The sequence below is a fragment of the Salvelinus alpinus genome, chromosome 3 (genome assembly GCF_045679555.1).
Source record: "Salvelinus alpinus chromosome 3, SLU_Salpinus.1, whole genome shotgun sequence".
Taxonomy (NCBI): Eukaryota; Metazoa; Chordata; class Actinopteri; order Salmoniformes; family Salmonidae; genus Salvelinus; species Salvelinus alpinus.
Window position 1 is genome coordinate 62,363,309 of NC_092088.1, and position 21,311 is coordinate 62,384,619.

A 21,311-nucleotide genomic window follows, 5' to 3' on the forward strand; every position below is an offset into this window, starting at 1 on the left:
TGTTTTTCAACCACTCCACAAATTTCTTGTTAACAAACTATAGTTTTGGCAAGTCTGTTTGGACATCTACTTTATGCATGACATAAGTAATTTTTTCAACAATTGTTTACAGAAAGATTATTTCACTTATAATTCACTGTATCACAATTCCAGTGAGTCAGAAGTTTACATACACTAAGTTGACTGTGCCTTTAAACAGCTTGAAAAATTCCAGAAAATGATGTCATGCTTTAGAAGCTTCTGATAGGCTAATTGACATCATTTGAGTCAATTTGAGGTGTACCTGTGGATGTATTTCAAGGTCTAACTTCAAACTCAGTGCCTCTTTGCTTGACATCCTGGGAAAATCAAGAGAAATCAGCCAAGAAATCCACAAGTCTGGTTCATCCTTGGGAGCAATTTCCAAACGCCTGAAGGTACCACATTTAAAAACAATTGTACGCACGTATAAACACCATGGGACCACGCAGCTATCATACCGCTCAGGAAGGAGACGCATTCTGTCTCCTAGAGATGAACGTACTTTGGTGCGAAAAGTGAAAATCAATCCCAGAACAACAGCAAAGGACCTTGTGAAGATGCTGGAGGAAACAGGTACAACAGTATCTATATCCACAGTAAAACAAGTCCCATATTGACGCCGCTCAGCAAGGGAGAAGCCACTGCTCCAAAACCGCCATAAAAAAGCCAGACTACGGTTTCCACATGGGGACAAAGAGCCTACTTTTTGGAGAAATGTCCTCTGGTCTGATGAAACAAAAATAGAACTGTTTGGCCATAATGACCATCGTTATGTTTGGAGGAAAATGGGGGACTCTTGCAAGCCGAAGAACACCATCCCAACCGTGAAGCACGGGGGTGGCAGCATCATGTTGTGGGGGTGCTTTGCTACAGGAGGGACTGGTGCACTTCACAAATTAGATGGCATCATGAGAAAGGAAAATGATGTGGATATATTGAAGCAACATCTCAAGACAACAGCCAGGAAGTTAAAGCTTGGTCACAAATGGGTCTTCCAAATGTACAATGACCCCAAGCATGCTTCCAAAGTTGTGGCAAAATGGCTTAAGGACAACCAAGTCAAGGTATTGGAGTGGCCATCACAAAGCCCTGACATCAATCCTATATAAAATGTGTGGTCAGAACTGAAAAAGCGTGTGAGAGCAAGGAGGCCTACAAATCTGACTCAGTTACACCAGCTCTGTCAGGAGGAATGGGCCAAAATTCACCCAACTTATTGTGGGAAGCTTGTGGAAGGCCCCCGAAACGTTTGACCCAAGTAAAACATTTTAAAGGCAATGCACCAAATACTTGTAACGCTCGTCGGAAGGATGAGACCCAGGTGCAGCGTCGTACGGGTTCATGCTTCTTTATTAAATCCGAACACCAAACAAAACAACAAAAGAACAACGAACGTCACGTTCCGTAGGCTACATAGAGCTAACAAAAACAACATCCCACAACCTAAGGTGGCAAAACAGGCTGCCTAAGTATGATCCCCAATCAGAGACAACAATAGACAGCTGTCCCTGATTGAGAACCATACCCAGCCAAAACATAGAAACACAAAACCTAGAAATAAAGAACATAGAATGCCCACCCAAATCACACCTTGGCCAAACCAAATGGAGACATAAAAAGGCTCTCTAAGGTCAGGGCGTGACAAAACTAATTGAATGTATGTAAACTTCTGACCCACTGGGAATGTGATGAAAGAAATAAAAGCTAAAATAAATCATTCTCTCTACTATTATTCTGACATTTCACATTCTTAAAATAAAATGGTGATCCTAACTGACCGGGGATTTTTATTATTATTATTAAATGTCAGGAATTGTGAAAAACTGAGTTTAAATGTATTTGGCTAAGGTGTACGTGAACTTCCGACTTCAACTGGAATTGTATTTGTGGCCAATGACCTTGAGCCTTCTTGGATGGACACTTCTAATATACATTTATGGCAGCACCTAAGGGGGCTTGAACTTTCTTATTTATTTTTTACTTTTATCCCCTTTTCATCCCCAATTTCATGGTATCCAATTGGTAGTTACAGTCTTGTTTCATCGCTGTAACTCCCATACAGACTCAGGAGAGGCGAAGGTCGAGAGCCGTGCGTCCTCCGAAACACAACCCAGGCAAGCCGCACTGCTTCTTGACACAATGCCTGCTTAACCCAGAAGCACCAATGTGTCAGAGGAAACATCGTACACCTTGCGACCGTGTCAGCGTGCAATGTGCGTGACCAGTCACAGGAGTTGCTAGAGTGCGATGGAACAAGAACCTTCCTGCCGACCAAACCTTCCCTTAACCTGGACGATGCTGGGCCAATTGTACACCGCCCCATGGGTTTCCCGGTCGCAGCCGGCTGCAACAGAGCCTGGACTCGAACCAGGATCTCTAGTGGCACAGCTAGCACTGCGATGCAGTGCCTTAGACCACTGCACCACTCGGGAGGCCAGGGCTTGAACTTTCTAGCTCTCCCTGTAGATGTTGCTGTGATGTAGTGTCCCTATGAGTGGCAGAACATTGAGCCAATCACAGCGCAACTAGATAAGATTACCAACCCCTACGCTCTGTATTTTCCGCTGGCTGCCCCTCCATCACAGAAAGCACTGAGCGTGGCAGAAACACCTGCATTTTGGAGCTGCCTTCCTCAAGAAAGCAATAAAAGAGACCATGATTGTATTAACTAAATATATATTTACATTGTTTGCCAAAATAACATGCAAAACAGGCAACAACATTTATTTTTGGTTTTATAATTTTTTTTGCTAAACAGGTGGGGCTCAAAACCCCTGCCCTGAATGAGGGGTCGCCACTGACAGAAACATTCATCCTAAGGTGTTCTGAAACAGGACATGGTGTGTCGTAACACCACATAGCCAAAAGTTATGAAACACCTTGCCAGAGACTGGGAGTAGTAACCCGGAAAAGGTTGAAAACACTATTATGGTGTTTCGAGTTCTGTTTCATGCATAATTAGATCCCTTGTCTTTTGGTGTTGTTTCCTCTCTCTAAAGCTCCTAAACAATACTATGATGTTTCGAATCCTGTCTAGTGCAGAATTAGATCCTATCTTCTGGAGTTTCCAAATACTGTAAATGGGTGTCCCTCTTCTTTTTGTATTTTCCCTGCTCCTATATGGTGTGCTGATAAACTCCTCATAGATAATTCCAAAAGGTAAAATGTACTGTATTATGCTCAAACAAAGGATATGAGAAAATATCGTTTTGTGAAAATACGTTTGTCCAGGATGATAATTAACGAGTACAAAAGGGCTTTTTCAAGACATGATTTTGAAGCTTCAAATGCTTTAACTTTTTTCTTTGCAAATTATCAAATGACAAAACATGAACAGGTCTTTAACATTTTTATATTGATAAGTAAGACAGTTCAAAGATCTGTAAGTTATTTATCATATTCATATTCTTCAAAATCAAGGGAAATATGGTATTATATTTGACATGAATAGAAATAAAATACTGTCAATGACTGCTAGAAGTTAGAAGTAGCACTAATACAAAACTTGTACAAAACTTCAGCTCAGGGCTCAATGCGATCCACCAGTCATCCATTATGCTAATGTCTCTGAACTGAGTCTTTATATTCAGATGATGGTACATGGAAGGTTGTTCAGATGGCTTGAGTCACAGTACAATTACGTTAGATGATATGATTGACAGTTGACAGGTCAGTTGGCATTAGTCTGTGATCCTTGTCTAAATTGGCTTTGGTTAGGATTCGCCAGCCTGTGGTAAATGTAGTATGTATGTTTTTCTGCATGGAAACTGAGAAATAGCAAATAATAACAAGCAATAATGGTAGTACATGAATGCGTATTTCAGTTATTAACTGCTTTAATATTTCTTAAATTGCAACATGAATATACAATTATTAAACATCAATAGCAATATGCAAAATGCATATATACCTGAATGAAGCTATGCAAATATAGAAACAAGATAACAATATGAATGTCAAAAGTTGGATGCAATAACATGCTTTCTCCGGTGAGATACATTCAGGCTCTTGCGAATTGAAGGAAAATTATGAAACACGGAGACGAAAGACAAATCATTTTTTCTTTTTTCTTGGTAAATTTTTTGGGGAAGGCTGGCTTCCCTTGGCATCCATGAGTACATGCCACTAATAATTACTGCCATTGTCTACCATAGGAAAAGTGTTAACTTCCCAGTGTATTCTTTAAAATGTTGATTAAAATATTGTCTGAAAATGATCAATCAATATTTACACTATAAACCATTGACATTTCAAAACCATTTGATTGAATGAAAGACACACTCTGTCAAAACATTATTTTTTGTGTTTGGATGCAGCCTTTTTCATGGACTGAAACACCAACAATGGGTTTCACGAGGTTCTCTTAAAAACACCAATATTCAGATTGAAGAACCACTTTTGGTGTTTCAGAGTACTTCCATTCTGTTTTTACCCGCAAAACAACAGTCTCAACATCAACAGTGAAGAGGCAACTCCGGGATGCTGGCCTTCTAGGCAGAAATGCAAAGAAAAAGCCATATCTCAGACTGACCAATAAAAATAAAAGATTAAGATAGGCAAAAGAACACAGACACTGGACAGAGGAACTCTGCCTAGAAGGCCAGCATCCCGGAGTCGCCTCTTCACTGTTGATGTTGAGACTGGTGTTTTGCAGGTACTATTTAATGATGCTGCCAGTTGAGGACTTGTGAGGCATCTGTTTCTCAAACTAGACACTAATGTACTTGTCCTCTTGCTCAGTTTTACACCAGGGCCTCCCATTCCTCTTTCTATTATGGTTAGAGCCAGCACAAACAATACATCTGATCTTGAGAAGCCCCTCTCTGTAGCAGAGATTGACCAGTCAATAAAATCAATGAAAAGTGGTGAGGCCCTGGGCCCCGATGGTTACCCAATTGAGTTTTACAAAAGATTATCTTCTAAGCTGGGACCCTTATTATGCAACTTTTATACTGAGGCACGCATGCAGGGGTCACTCCCCCCTACCATGTCAAGGCTGTAATATCAGTCCTCCTGAAAAAGGGGAATGACCCGCCCAAATGTGAGTCCTACCGACCCATTAGCCTGCTTTGCTGTGACTATAAGATACTTACTAAGGTTCTGCATATCCGATTAGAAGTGGTTATGCCTACAATAATACAACCCGATCAGATAGGCTTTATCAAGGGCAGACGTTCATTCGGTAACCTACGGCGCTTATTTAATGTTCTTTACTCACCAAAATCTTCCCCCACTTCAGAAGCCCTGATCTCTCTGGATGCCCAGAAAGCCTTTGACCGTATTGAATTTGAATACATTTTTACTGCACATGAAAGATTTGGATTTGGCACTACTTTTGTCTTGTGGATAAAGGAACTATATTCAGATCCTCAAGCATCTGTTCGTACTAACAGCACCCTCACAATATTTCTCCCTGCATAGAGGAAATTGTCAGGGCTGTCTGCTGAGTCCTCTCCTGTTTGATATAGCCATCGAACGCCTAGACATCTCCCTGAGAGGTGGCGCAGGGATGACAGTTGAGGAGGGCAGGTCCACAAACTGTCTCTGTATGCTGATGACCTCTTACTGTATATCTCAGACGCCATCACGTCTATCCCAATCACTATTGATATCATCTCCAGATTTGGCAATGTTTCAGGTTACAAAATCAAATTCACAAAAAGCTTACCCTTTCCGCTCAATAAGCAAGCAATAGATCTATCTTTGGATTAATTTCCTTTCATGGTAGCGCTCAATAATTTCACATATTTTGGGTTCTGTGTGACTCTGAACTTGAAAGACCGGTTCAATTTTAATTTCAAAACAGCCTTGGAGAAGGCTAAGCAAGACCTCAATCAATCCCCATATCATTTGTTGAGTCAACTCGGTCAAGATGGTCATCATGCCAAGATTCCTGTATGTATTTCAGACTATTTGTCAGGATTTGGCCAGGATTGTTTTGGTCACTAGATGCCCCCATTGCGCCTTTTTGAACCTTTTGTTTTTCCCTTGTTATAGTTATTAATTGCACCTGTGCCTCATTTCCTTGTAGGTATTTAAACCCTTAGTGTTCCTCAGTTCTTTGCTCTGTGTTTGTATGTTAGCACCCAGCCCCAGCCATGCTGTGAAACTTTATTTCTCTAGTTGGATTTTCCTGAGGTACTCTGGTTTTGTTCTTGTTTATTTTTGATTATTCTTTTTAAGGTTTGCTTTTTCCTGCTGTTCTTACCACTTTGTGGATTTTCATTGTATCTTGGAGGATACTCTTTTTTTTCTCTTGGCATTACTTTTGGCGTGGTGGATTTATATTTTGAAGATCTTTTTCCTTTATTAAACCACCGTCTCTAGTACTGCTGTGTCTGCCTCATCTTCTGGGTTCTGCCTACTATTAGTGACTGTTTCTCACACCGGGTCCTGACACTATTCCCATCTTTATTGCAAAATATATATATTTTAAACTGGATAGACATATCTACTTTCATTTGGAATAAAAAGATCCCATGGTTGCGTGAAGTGTTTTTGAAGAGACAGAAAGGAGAGGAGGGTCTTGCCCAACCCAATTTCCTCCATTACTATTGGGCTGCTAATATTCAGAAGGTAACCTTTTGGGTCTCTACATTTTTAGAGGGGGAAGGACCGGTGTGGTCCCTTATGGAAAAGCACTCGTGTCAAACATCATCCCCAGTCTCCTTAGTCTGTGCACCCCTACCATTGAGCATTCAATACCACACAAACAACCCTACTGTGAAAAGTTCCCTCAGGATATGGTCTCAGTTTAGGATCCACTTTGGACATAGACAAGCTATCTCATCCATGCCTTTTATTTCCAACCCACTCTTCACACCTTCATAGCTATGGTTTCAGAAAGGATTGAAGAGTGTAAAATACCTTTTCCATGAGTGTATATTTACCTCCTTTGAACATCTAGTTAGAGAGCACAGTATACCTCAGACACACTTCTTCAGGTACCTGCAGATTCATAACTTTACAAGAAAGATTTCCCCCTCATTCCCATCTCTCCCACCCACCAGCTGGCTCAATGAATGTCTGAACCTGGATCCCTATGTAAAGGGAAACATTTCGAAGTGTCACGTGTGCTCCCTCTCCGGTCTCTAGGTCACCAGCATGCTCGTTATGGTGCAGACATGTCACCATCGTTACGCACACCTGCGCGTCATCAGACTCGCCTGGACTCCATCACTTCCATGATTACCTTCCCTATACTGTATATGTCACTCCCTTTGGTTCCTTCCCCAGGTGTTATTGTTATTGTTTCTGTTCCTGGGTCATGGCTGTGCGTTGTTTGTGTTACGTGTTTGTTTCATTTGTTTATTAAAACACTCACTCCCTGAACTTGCTTCCCAACTCTCAGCGCACATTGTTACACTAAGCTATATGACAATATTCAGAATATTGCATGCCCCACTCTTGACCATGTAAAGCGTTCATGGGAGGAAGAGTTTGATTTCCGATATGGCCTGGCATTCTGCAATTGACAGGATGCACTCATCCTCTATCTGCATTAGACATGGGTTATTACAGTTTCAAGTATTTCATTGCCTACACTTTTGCAGGAGTAGACTTGCCAGATTGTTTCCAGAAATGGACCCAACCTGCTCTAGATGCCATCAGGCACCCGCCACGCTGTATCACACATACTGGTCATGCCCGGCACTAGTTCCATTCTGGTCCTCTATATTTGAGACTTTCTCATATACAGTATATGCAATAAGGAAATTGCCTCAGATCCCTCTGTTGCTATTTTCGGGGTAGCCCCCGAAGGGCTTACTCTTTGTAACACCCAAGTAGACGCCATAGCCTTCTGGCCCGCCAACTCTTTCTTTTGAAGTGGAAGTCATATATTGTTTAACAGCTATTGCATAGGATAGTATCAATGTAACTTGCTGTATTTATGTTGTTACTGTCCATTATGTTCTATCTACTTTTAAAAATCAATAAAACCAATTTCTCATCTCTTTCTCTCCCGAGGTGTGAGAGTCAGATTGTGAGATGTGTTCTGTCTCTCTCTCCAGGTGGCCGTGGTGTGGTTGTAGGTCCCATTGTTAGCCAGTACTTGTCTGACGTGTTTTGTGATAACGAGTACGGACCTAACTTCCTGTTTGTAAACAATGGAGACGGAACCTTCACTGACGTGGCTCAGCAGGCAGGTGAGAGGAAGATGGAGAGACAGCTAATTGAACAGGTTTATCTATGTATTTTGATTGCCACACCATATATTACTGTGGTGTTTTTCATTTTAAAAGTTAACAAGTTCCCTCCTCTGTGTACCAGGTGTGGAAGACCCCATGCAGCACGGTAGAGGGGTGACTTTGGCTGACTTCAACAGAGACGGAAAGATGGACATTGTCTATGGAAACTGGAACGGGCCACATCGACTCTACCTACAGCTGGGCAACAACCGCAAGCACAGGTTCAAGGTATTTAAACACAGATTCCACGTACGGTACTGTGGTTCAAGCACATGTTCAAGGTTTGGTAGACAGGTACAAACACAACTTCAGCACAGGTTCAAGTTACAGAAAGTAGGCTCACACACAGCTTCAAGGTACGGTAACAAAGGTTCAAGCACAGTAATCAACTAGCATCCCACCGTTTCTTCTATTGAGCAGTACATTGATCTTAGCTAACCTTCAGCTACTGTGCTTAATGATTCTAGAGGGTACAGCAGATCCTTCCTCTGACACACACACACGCACGCTGCTGCTGCTGCTCTGTCTCCTCTGAAAATAATCAATGGCTACTTTCCTGCTAGAACAAAGCCCAGCTATTTAGATCCTGAATGCCATTATTATCAATGTATTTTTATGGTCTTAAATACTTTCGGCTGATGATTTACCAATTACTTCTAACTGTAGTTAAAAGTAAAGTAGCTAATTCAATTTGTTTCCAGTGTATGCATGTGTGTGTGTATTGTGTGTGTGTTGTCAGGGATTAAGCTGTCCCAGTGAGGCCTTACACCACAAACCCCATAACCTTGGCTGGGCTGATGTTTCTGTTAATCCAATGAGTCCCACCATCGCACCGGCATGATTTATACTGATCAAAAATAAAAACGCAACAAGCAACAATTTTACTGAGTTACAGTTCATATAAGGAAATCAGTCAATTGAAATAAATAAATTAGGCCCTAATCTATGGATATCACATCACTGGGCAGGTGAGCAGCCATTGGTGGGCCTGGGAGGGCATAGGCCCACCCACAGGGGAGCCAGGCCCAGCCAATCAGAGTTTTTCCCCACAAAAGGGCTTTATTACATACAGAAATACTCATCAGTTTCATCATCTCTCCGGGTGGCTGGTCTCAGGTGATCCCACAGGTGAATAAGCTGGATGTGGAGTGCCTGGGCTGGTGTGGTTACACGTGGTCTGCGGTTGTGAGGCCGGTTGGACGTACTGCCAAATTCTCTAAAATGATGTTGGATGCGTCTTATGTAGAGAAATGAACATTCAATTCCCTGGCAACAGCTCTGGTAGTCATTCCCGAAGTCAGCATGCCAATTGCATGCTCCTTCAAAACTTGAGACATCTGTGGCATTGTGTTGTGACGAAACTGCACATTTTAGAGTGGCCGTGTATTGTCCCAGCACAAGGTGCATCTGTGTAATGATCATGCTGTTTAATCAGCTTCTTGATATGTGTCACGTATACTCCCTCTCTGCCCTCTAGGTCATCAGACTGCTGATTATCCCGCACACCTGTCACCATCATCTTGCGCACCTGCGCCTCATGACACTTACCTGGACTCCATCACCTTTTTGATTATCTTCCCTTTATCTGTCACTCCTCTTGGTTCTTTCCTCTGGTGTCATTGTCTCTGTTTTCATGTCGGTGCATTGTTTGTGGTTTGTGTTCATTGTTTCTTTTATTTATTAAAATACTCACTCCCTGAACATGCCGACTCTCAGGGCACTTGTTACAGAATAACACCTCACCTAAGGGAAGCATCAGGGAGTGTTATTTCTTATGTCAGAGTAATGACGCCGGGTCCGGGAACTGCTACAGGCTCATGCCTCGACCAGATCGCTAGGCTTCCCTGCCTCAGCTGGCTCGTCGGGCTCTCATGCCTCAGCCGGATCGCCAGGTTCCCCTGCCTCAGCCGTCTCGTCGGGCTTTCATGCCTTAGCCGGATCGCCAGACTCCCCTGCCTCAGCCGGCTCGTTGGGCTTTCATGCCTCCACCGGATCGCCAGGCTCCCCTGCTTCCACCGGCTCATCAGGTTCTCATGCCTCAGGCGGATCGCCAGGCTACCCTACCTCGACTGATCTGTCAGGTTCTCGTGCCCCAGCTGATTCGACAGGTTCTCGTGCCCAGCTGATTCGACAGGTTCTCGTGCCTCTGCTGACGTTACAAGTTCTCGCACATCAGCAGGGGTGATCGGTCCGCTCCTGATCCCCGGGTTCGTCCCCTTTGACGGCGTCCTGCGGTTGGAACTGCGCGTCGGAGTGGGGGTATTGTCACGTATACTCCCTCTCCGGCCTCTCGGTTATCAAGCTGCTGATTATCCCGCACACCTGTCACAATTGTCTTGCGCACCTGCGCCTCATGACACTCACCTAGACTCCATCACCTCCTTGATTACCTTCCCTATATCTGTCACTCCCCTTGGTTCTTTCCTCAGGTGTTATTGACTTTGTTTTCTTGTCGGTGCGTTGTTTGTTTCTTGTTCATTGTTTCTTTTATTTATTAAAACACTCACTCCCTGAATTTGCTTTCCGACTCTCAGCGCACTCGTTACAATATGCCACACCTGTCAGGTGGATGGACTATCTTGGCCAAGGAGAAACGTTCCTTAACCAGGATTTAAACAAATTTGTGCACAACATATAAAACATATATTTATATAAAATATATAAATGAAAAGCTGAGACTTCCACAAACAAAGACCATAGGAAATCCCAGGACATAATGACTATAATACCAGAATTAGCTCACATAGTTGCTGTCACAACCTCAAAACTCACACACACACACACACACACACACACACACACACACACACACACACACACACACACACACACACACACACACACACACACACACACACACACACACACACACACACACACACACACACACACACACACACACACACACACACACACACACACACAGTATCTGGGTTGAGCTTTGGCATTGGTAATTAAGGTGTTGTCAAAGGTGTGTACGGGAGGTGAAGTCAGGTGCAGGAGAGCAGAGTGTAGTGAACAGGCGCACTTTAATTCCGTTCCAAAATACACAGCACATAAAAACAATAACGTGCCAAAAACACGGAACATGACAAAAGTAAAGCGCCAGACAATAATCCACAATACCAAACAAACAATTACACACAAAGACATGATGGGAAACAGAGGGCTAAATACATGTAGAATGATTAGGGAATGAAAACCAGGTGTGTATGGGACAAGACAAAACAAATGGATATATGAAAAATGGAGCGGCGATGGCTAGAAAGCCGGTGGCGTCGATCGCCGAATGCCGCCCGAACAAGGAGAGAAGCCGACTTCGGCGGAAGTCGTGACAGGTGTTTTGTCACTCCAGTAATCTACTGAATAAGGAGCTGAAGCAGCAGCTTGGCTGGACAGTGGATGGACAGGGGGAAGAGGGGAAAGTGCCGATTAGGACTGTTTTAACTCTATGGCTGCAGCGTCCACACACACACACACACACTTGCACACTCACACATGCACGCAAAAACACAGGCACACACACTCATCTTAGCAGTATGTCTCCCAGCCCCACCATCCGTAACTAAGCATAAATCTCAGAAGACATGATGTGAGCTAATGGGGCATCTTGATATGAAATATGTCAGCAGGGATTCAGTGAAAATCACTATCATGTTGATTTGACTTGAACAAATCTGAGATTTGACTAAGTAGTTGGTCCTCTTCCCTAGTCTGGCTAACAACTAACTCTCCAAGTCCTGCTGGCTTCAGTCGTCGGATGGCTCATTGATGTTGTCGCCACAATGCGTCGATAATGAAGGGGGCTGTATTTTTTACTGGTTGGCTCTCCTCTTTCTATTTCGCTCAAATACCCACATACTATGCACAGCCCTTCCATTACAACGGTTGGATTTTCAAATCCAAACAAGTTGAGGTCTCAACCCCAGAGGAAAAAAAAACATTTGAGAGAACCAATCAAGGCCTCCTTTCTAGATCAGTGTGTCACAACTCTCCCTGCACTGTGAGTCACGTGGGCCGCATCAGCCAGGCTACTTCTTCCCAGTATAGAGCACCTCACTCCATCTCCTTTGCCCCTCTCTTTATCTCCCCTTCCCTATCTCACCCTTTTTGAATTTCCCTTTCCTCTCTTCTCTCGTCAACTTCTCTCTCTCTCCCCTCTCCCTTTTTTCTTTGGCCTTTCCATCCTCTCATTCACCTTAACAACAGAAGATCACTTTCTGCACCTTTCTACTCTTCCCTCGTTCCCTTTCCTTCTCTCCCTCTTTCTCTCTCCTCGCTCTTCCTCCCCTCACCTCCCTCCTTCATGCCCTCACTTGGCCATCCCCTCTCCTTCACCTAAACAGTAGAAGGTCACTCCCCTCCCTCCCCGCTTTCCTCATCCCCTCTCCTCTCCGCCCTCCCCTTAGGCTTTATGATCCATATAATTAACACAGGGAGTAAACACTGTAAGGAGAGGTGAGAGGGAGGAGATAGAGGAGGAAGAGGAGAGGAACATATACACTACAAGACCAAAAGAATGTGGACACCTGCTTGTCGAACATCTCATTCCAAAATCATGGGCATTAATATGGAGTTTGTCCCCCCTTTGCTGCTATAACAGCCTCCACTCCACGAGCCCAGTACTAAATCACCTGACTCAGCTAACCAACAAATCAAGACTCCTCTCCCCCCAGTGTTGTAGAACAGTACAATAGTTTGGGCTTGAGGCTCCCAAATACTTTGACAGTTGACAGTTGACACTATGCCTGGTCCTGGATAGGATGTGCAGGTTTTTGTTACAGCCCAGCTTTACACCAGCTTACTCAGCAGGCCGACTACACATGACTCACTTTGCTTATCCATACTCACAGTGTGTCCAGCAGTCACATTTCATTACATTTGACCACAATTGCACATGTATTACCATTTTACCATTTTAAGAAAACACATGAAAAATGCTTGCAGACAGGACGGAGTGACCCACTATTTGGGTTTGGTTGAGAGTTTTCCCACTCGACAGATGGTACATTTACAGAAATACTATTTTATGAACAGGAATATCCCCCAGTGTGTATGTAATATCAACACGAAACATTGCCTAAACCCCATGAGGTCGCCATAGTGTAATGTTAGCTACCTGGAGTGAGTGAACATATTGAGTATCCCCATAATGTTACATTGGTCTCCTGGTGTTCCTGTTGTGTGTGGAGGTGTGTGTGTGGAGGTGTGTGTGCTTGCATGCAAAGGCGTGCCGTGCATGCATATATACGTTCGTGCCTGTGTTCCTGTGTCTGTGTTAACATATTGTCTCCCTCCCCCAGGACATAGCATCTCAGAAGTTCTCCATGCCGTCTCCGGTGCGTACGGTCATCGCTGCAGACTTCGACAACGACAACGAACTAGAGGTGTTCTTTAATAACATTGCTTACAGAGGGTCGTCATCCAACAGACTGTTCAGGTACACACACACACACACACACACACACGCACGCACACACACAGACACATGCACGGAGACGCACACACATACACACTCACACACATGCAATATGTCAGTTGAATCATCAGTTCCAAAAAGCAATTAAACTAATTTAATTTCCATGTAAATTTGAGCCTCAAATCTTAGCTAACATTTGTTAATGTCAGATCTCTAATTCCTCTATTATTTTGGACTTAAAGCATTTCTGTAGTCAGGAAGTAGTCATAATGACTGAATATTCCCAGACGTGTGACTATTGGTGGAGTATGTGTTTGTGTATGTTTGTGTGCTCATGTGTGTGTCCCCTTTGTAGTTATGCAGGATATCTGTGGTTTGAAATGGTGATCGATCCAACATCCAATGCCCGAGGCTCCACTTGTACCATATTAAAACCTGAGTTGAAGTTTCAATCATGAAACACAATCCACCAAATTAACAGTTATGTATTGTCTGGCAATGAAATACACAGCTTGAACTATTGTCCTCATTGTCCTCATTGAAGCTAATTGATTGAATCAATCAAAGTTGTGCTGGGTTTGAGTGTGCTGAAAACCTCTGCCTTATGTTCTAAGTTGACAATGTTCTGAAGTTTAATAAAGTTGATAGAAAAACACATTTGTAACCCAATCTCAATATGGAACATTTTGTTAGGTGAGGCGCTGTACAAACTATGAGATGTTACGAGGGAAATGATAGTGATTAGTACCGGATGTGTAAATGATTGAACTTGTCCATGCCAGGATAATCAGGACAAAATAGCTGCTGTGCTTCATAACATCCAACATTACAAATGTGTAGTGGATTTGAAACTCGTCCAAAGTGTGTTGGCTGGAGTAAATCAGTGACATCACTGAGATCTAAAAGGCAACTGTCATTCACAGAGAGGGATAGGCTAGTCCAGGGTTCTCCAACTGGCGGCCCGCGTGCCGAATTTGGCCTGCGTGTGGTTTTATTTGCCCACCCAAAGTTTTCTGAGAAAAACATATATATATTTTGAAACTGTATGTCATTGTGGGACATTAAAGACTGTAAAAACACTAGGAAATCAGCTCCAAGTGATTTACATTTTGGAAATATGTTCCTAAGTATTCCCACCATAATAGAGAGACATATGATCGTATACAAATGCAAGCAAGGTTTGAAATGATTGTTTTAGTCAAATTATGTATTATATATATATTTTTTTATATTGTTGGACATAAAAGTATGTAAAAATACCAGGAAATCAGCTCCAAGTGATTTTAATTTTGGAAATATGTTCCCACGTATTCCCACGCATAATAGACAAGTGATCATATATAAATGTAAGCAAGGTTTGAAATATTATATCTGTTTGCAATCAACAAATTATTTGGCATTCTGTTCCGACCCCCCAACTATGCACGCAAGAACAAATTGGCCCAAGGCTGAATCAAGTTGATGATCCCTGGACTAGTCTCTTGCTTTTTTGACTAAGGCGGTTGGCTTTGAGGGGCATTTGTTGCTGTGCAGAATGTTGTGAGTTCAAGTCCCACTTGAGGAACAACAGAATGCACCCTGAGTGATGGTAGCTGGGCCTGGGTTATTATGGGGAGTTTAACAGATATCTGGTTGCTATGGCAGGGTAACTAGGAGAGAACATGGGGACCCCCAGATTGAGGAGCTGAATGTGGGGGAGGCAGCCGAGCCAGAAGGACGAGGAACAGGTGAGGGTTGGGGATCAGGGGAGTGTACAGGTGTATGTGTATGGGGGGGTAGAAATACCTATTAGGCTTACACTGTGATGAACTGTTTATCATTAACCTATTCTACACTGTAAATGTGTAACGCACATCGATTAAATAGTGTAATTCCTACTTCCTCCAAGGGATGGTGCTAGATGTCTGTGGTTTGAGATTGTAAACTTGACTAATCAGCTCTGGCAGCTCTGATTCTTGCTCCTTATCAGCCTCTTTTCTCAATGTGTGTACTCTTATTATTCTTATTGTGTTGTATGTTCGTGTCCTCTCAGTGACCTGTGTCCGCTGTTAGTTCGATGTGTGTGTTCTAAGTGTTTGCATGTGTGTATGTGTTGTCGTCTATCAGGGGCGGCAGTAACAGACTTTGATGGAGACGGTCGTCTGGACCTGCTGGTATCTCATGGAGAGAGTGCTGCACAGCCTCTCTCTATCTACAGAGTCAACCAGGTACCACTGTGTGTGTGTTCTGACCGCGTGTTCTCGTTGTGTGTTCTCTCGCCATATTTTCTACCTCAAGATGTTGTATCCCACACACATCTCCTTTAATCTGCCCCCCCCTTCTCTTTCTCTCAGGGCTCCACTAACTCGTGGCTGCGTGTTATCCCTCGTACCCAGTACGGAGCATATGCCCGGGGGGCTAAAGTAGTGGTCTACACCAAGAGAAGTGGTCCACACACACGCATCATCGACGGGGGCTCCGGATACCTATGTGAGATGGAGCCCGTAGCACACTTTGGGCTCGGTAGGTCTGACACATACAGATGTACGCTCATGCACACACACATGCAGGTACATATAGATGTACGCTCATACACACACACATGCACGTAGGAAACAAACACACGCAGCGTGCACACAGACTGAGTGTGTGTGTGGAAAGCATTGCCAGATCCATGTGGAAAGCATTGCCTTAATACCCCTTCTGATTGGAGGCCCGTGGGAGAGATGGAGAGAAAGAGAGAAAGGGGAGGAGGTGAGGGGGAAGGAGGTGGAAGGGAGAGGGAAAGGCAGGTGCAGGTGCAGCAGCTGGAAGGCCTGAATAGAAACCCCTCTCCAGCCCCTCATCCCCATAGTTCAGCCAAGACAGTTAACTTCTGCCGGTTCAGACTAGCACTAGTGTAGTGTGTGTGTGTGTGTGTGTATTGACATGATATAGAAACATTAAAGGAACATTATGGGGATTTTACGGGAACATTATGTAAACATTCTGACAATGTTATGGAACATTATGAGGATGTTTTGGTGATGTTACCTGTCTCTCTTACCTGTCTCTCCAGGTAAAGACATAGCCACTAATGTTGAGGTGTACTGGCCAGATGGGAAGTCAATAGCCAGGCCTCTGGAACCAAGTGAGATCAACTCTGTCCTGGAGATCGCCTATCCCAGAGAGGAGGAGGAGGGCACACCTGAAATAGAGATAGAGGTAAGGACTGTCTTTTTATCTCACTCTTTCCTTCTCTCTTTCTCTCTCTCTCTCTTTCATTGTTTCTTTCTCCCTCTCACTGCCCTCCCCCTCTCTCTCAATTCAATTCAAGGGGCTTTTTTGGTATGGGAAACATATGCTAACATTGCCAAAGCAAGTAAAGTAGATAATATACAAAAGTGAAATAAACAATAAAATGAACCATAAACATTTCACTCACAGAAGCTCCAAAAGAATAAAGACATTACAAATGTCATATCATGTATATATACAATGTTGTAACGATATGCAAATGGTTAAAGTACAAAAGGGAAAATAAATAAACATAAAAATGTGTTGTATTTACAATGGTGTTTGTTCTTCACTGGTTCACTGGTTCTTCACTTGTGGGACCAGGTCACAAATCTTACTGCTGTGATGGCACACTGTGGTGTTTCACCCAGTAGATATGGGAGTTAATCAAAATTGGATTTGTTTTCAACATCTTTGTGGATCTGTGTAATCTGAGGGAAATATGTATCTATAATATGGTCATACATTTGACAGGAGGTTAGGAAGTACAGCTCAGTTTCCACCTCAATTAGTACACGCAAAACACCAGTCTCAAAGTCAACAGTGATGAGGCGACTCCAGGATTCTGACCTTCTAGCCAGTGTAGCAAAGAAAAAGACATATCTCAGACTGGCCAATAAAAATAAAAGATTAAGATGGGCAAAAGAACACAGACACTGGATAGAGGAACTCTGCCTAGAAGGTCCGCATTGCGGAGTTGCCTCTTCACTGTTGACGTTGAGGCTGGTGTTTTGCGGATACTATTTAATGAAGCTGCCAGTTGAGGACTTGTGAGGCGTCTGTTTCTCAAACTAGACACTCTAATGTATTGGCCTCTTGCTCAGTTGTGCACCGGGGCCTCCCACTCCTCTTTCTATTCTGAATAGAGCCAGTTTGCGCTATTCTGTGAAGGGAGTAGTACACAGTGTTGTACGAGATCATCAGTTTCTTGGCAATTTCTCACATGGAATTGCCTTCATTTCTCAGAACAAGAATAGACTGACGAGTTTCAGAAGAAACTTCTTTGTTTCTGGCCATTTTGAGCCTGTAATCGAACCCACAAATGCTGATGCTCCAGATACTCAACTAGTTTAAAGAAGGACAGTTTTATTGCTTCTTTAATCAGGACAACAGTTTTCAGCTGTGCCAACATAATTGCGAAAGGGTTTTCTAATGATCAATTAGCCTTTTAAAATGATAAACTTGGATTAGCTAACACAACGTGCCATGGGAACACAGGAGTGATTGTTGCTGATAATGGGCCTCTGTACATCTATGTAGATATTCCATAAAACATCTGCCATTTCCAGCTACAATAGTCATTTACAACATTAACAGTGTCTACACTGTATTTCTGATAAATTGTATGTTATTTTAATGGACAAAAAATGTGCTTTCTTACAAAAATAAGGACATTTCTAAGTGACCCCAAACTTTTGAATGGTCGTGTATATGTTGAAGAGAGTGGGGCTTAAGCTTCATCCCTGGAATGAATCTCTCTCTCTCTCTCTCTCTCTCTCTCTGGTTGTTAATAATTATTATCCAGTGACTGTATTCTGTACTTATCATAAGATCTTGTGTTATAAGATGATACAGTTTCTCGTTTTCAACGAGACAGTATTGAAGGTGTATCCCTTTCTTACAGTGTGGCCAAGGGTTTGCTATGAATGAGAATGGCCGGTGCACAGGTAGGTTGAGCCCCACTATATGTCTTTAACAATCCCTGTCCTGTTTGCCAATGTGCTATCCTGCATCTCTTTCCCTGTAATAAACGTATTCTCCCGCTACCTTCCTTCTCTCTCCCTCTCCTCCCACTCTCCTCCCTTCCCCCTTTACACGTCCCATTCTTTCCCTCCTCCCTCCCTCCAGATAAGGATGAGTGCACCCAGTTCCCCTCTGTGTGCCCCACTGACCGTCCTGTATGCACTAACACCTATGGCAGCTACAAGTGTCGTGCCAATAAGAGGTGCAACCAGGGCTTTGAACCCAACGATGATGGATCGGCCTGCGTGGGTGAGTGTGCTTACCCAGGTCCTAGATATGTTTGTGCTGTCTTGCCATCTCTTGTAAATGCCATGCTATGTTTGACCATAAAAAGTGTCTACACAGCACTAACAGATCTGGTACCAGGCTAGAATGGGCTACGATATACTATAGATATAGCTGCCCAAGCGAAATAGGTTTTTCGAGGCTACAGTCCTTCCACCGAGTGATCGTAACATTCTCCAAACTACTTTTCTCCTCTCTGCATCCCTGTACCTGCATGACTTACTGTTTGCACTGGCTTTGCACTGTGAGTTAATCTATGGCTGTTATTAATCTTTCTCTGTCTTCTTTGTGCCTCTCTGCAGCTCAGGTAGCTTACTTTGGGGGGACACGCTCCTCGGGGGTCCGAAGATGGGCCGGCTTCTCTCTCTGGCTTCTTTCTCTCTCTCTGCTGCCTCTCCTCTCCTCCCGTCTGCAAACCGGACCACTGTAGCTGCTACACACTTCCTCTCCACTTCCCTCTGGAACCTTCGCTCTCCTCCCTCTATCCCTCTCTCTGGTGGAGTGTACAGTGACTCTCGAAAACAAACTGAACATGAAAGTCTCTTCTCTATCTTCATTCCTCTGGAAAATTAACTGCTCATGGAAGCATCTACCATCTTTTCACTCGTCCTGAAACAAACTGATCATAGAACTCACTCCCTCTCTTCACTCTCAAAACGAGCTCTCCATGAACATTTCTTATTCTCTTCACTCCTCTCATACATAACAAATCATGGACTTCTCTTCCTCCTTTCTTCACTTGTTCATGGACTTTTCATGGACTTCTGTTTGTCAACACTTAGCTCCCAGCCCCCTCTGAACTGTATAATTACACACACACACACTGGGAGCATGCTGCTGTGAGTTAAGGAGTTAACAACGAACTGCAGAGTCCTTCACACCACCTCATCAGTTGGACTAGACCTGGACTTCAGTGTGTCTGCGTCTATATATCGCACACTATTCCCTCTAGAATGCACCGGTACATATCTGGGTCATGTTCAAAAGGGCACACCATAGAAAAACGTTTCCATATATTAATACCTCCCCATTTCACTCTGTTCCAAAACGTTTATTTCGTGCCTACTGAACATAATATATGCCATTTAGCAGACGCTTTTATTCAAAGCGACTTAGTCATGCATGCATACATTTTACATATGGGTGGTCCCAGGAATCAAACCCACTACCCTGGTGTTACAAGCGCCATGCTTTACCGACTGAGCTACAGAGGACCCTGCTTTGGGTTTCCCATGATGGAAGAAAGGTAATGTCTGCTTTATTTGATGATCTTCATCATGTTTTTTACATTAGCATTGGATGATTCTTGATAGATGCTTTTCATGGAAACATATTACATAACAAATACATATCTAAACACATATCACACAGTCATACCCAAGCCTTCAATGCCAAACAGTGTTCTTCAATCCTGCTTCTAGGGTTCCGCAAGACTTTTCTTCCGTCCCAGCACATACATACCTGATTCAAACTCAGCTGATCAGATGAATCTGGAATGTTAACGTTGTGCTGGAACAAAATCCTGCACAACATATAGATCCCCAGGACCAGCACTGAAGAACACTGATGTATAATGATGCTCCCGGTACCTCAAACCAGGCTTTCCACCAAATGTTGCATTGCCTCCTTACTGTAAATAAATTATGATGATGATGATGTATAAATTATGATGTTCAACCTGTTTTCAAGTTAATTGCATTGCTTATCGTGTCTCCAATGTCAAATAAAAGTGTCATTATTATATAAAAGAGCCATGTGCAATGTGATTTAAAAAGTAAAATCCATCTCATTATAGGATGAATCCTAACCTGAGATTCCTGCATGTACTGTCACTCACACTTTCAATATGAATCACAGATGTCAATCAGAGATGTGTATATTTAGTACTGATGAAACTCAAGTTAGGTTCTGACACTCTGTTCCCGATGTTAGCCTTTTAATGTATAGCCATGAGAGACAATACACAAGCTGTACAAAAAGGAAACAGTCACATTGTGTGACTAAGGTTGGGATTCAGTCTGATTGCGGGTTCAAATCAAGAGAAATTGTATTTGTCTCATGCGCCGAATACAACAGGTATAGATAGGCCTTACAGTGAAATGATTACTTACAAGCCCTTAACCAGCAATGCCGTTCAAGAAATAGAGTAAATATTTGCTAAATAAACTAAAGTAAAATAAAAAGTAACACAATAAGATGACATAACAATAACGAGGCTATGTACAGGGGGTACCGGTACCGAGTCAATGTGCGGGGATACAGGTTAGTCGAGGTAATTTGTACATGTAGGTAGGGGTAAAATGACTATGCATAGATAATAAACAGTATTTGGTTTTAAATATACTTAAGCATCAAAAGTACATGTAATTTCAAAAATATACTTAAGTATCAAAAGTAAA

At 43.0% G+C, this 21,311-nt stretch overlaps 1 protein-coding gene across 1 annotated transcript in view; it reads left to right on the forward strand.

Moving 5' to 3' along the window:
- The window catches only part of crtac1b (cartilage acidic protein 1b), a 64,361-nt gene extending 43,712 nt beyond the window's left edge, over positions 1-20,649 (forward strand). Inside the window, exons 6-15 of the mRNA XM_071393623.1 lie at positions 8,034-8,168; positions 8,293-8,438; positions 13,514-13,650; positions 15,274-15,356; positions 15,736-15,836; positions 15,963-16,131; positions 16,667-16,812; positions 18,509-18,551; positions 18,733-18,876; positions 19,215-20,649. Coding sequence (XP_071249724.1) covers positions 8,034-8,168; positions 8,293-8,438; positions 13,514-13,650; positions 15,274-15,356; positions 15,736-15,836; positions 15,963-16,131; positions 16,667-16,812; positions 18,509-18,551; positions 18,733-18,876; positions 19,215-19,342 — 1,232 coding nt within the window. The 3' untranslated portion in view covers positions 19,343-20,649. The remainder of the gene's footprint in view (positions 1-8,033; positions 8,169-8,292; positions 8,439-13,513; positions 13,651-15,273; positions 15,357-15,735; positions 15,837-15,962; positions 16,132-16,666; positions 16,813-18,508; positions 18,552-18,732; positions 18,877-19,214) is intronic.
- The last annotated feature ends 662 nt before the right edge of the window (positions 20,650-21,311 follow it).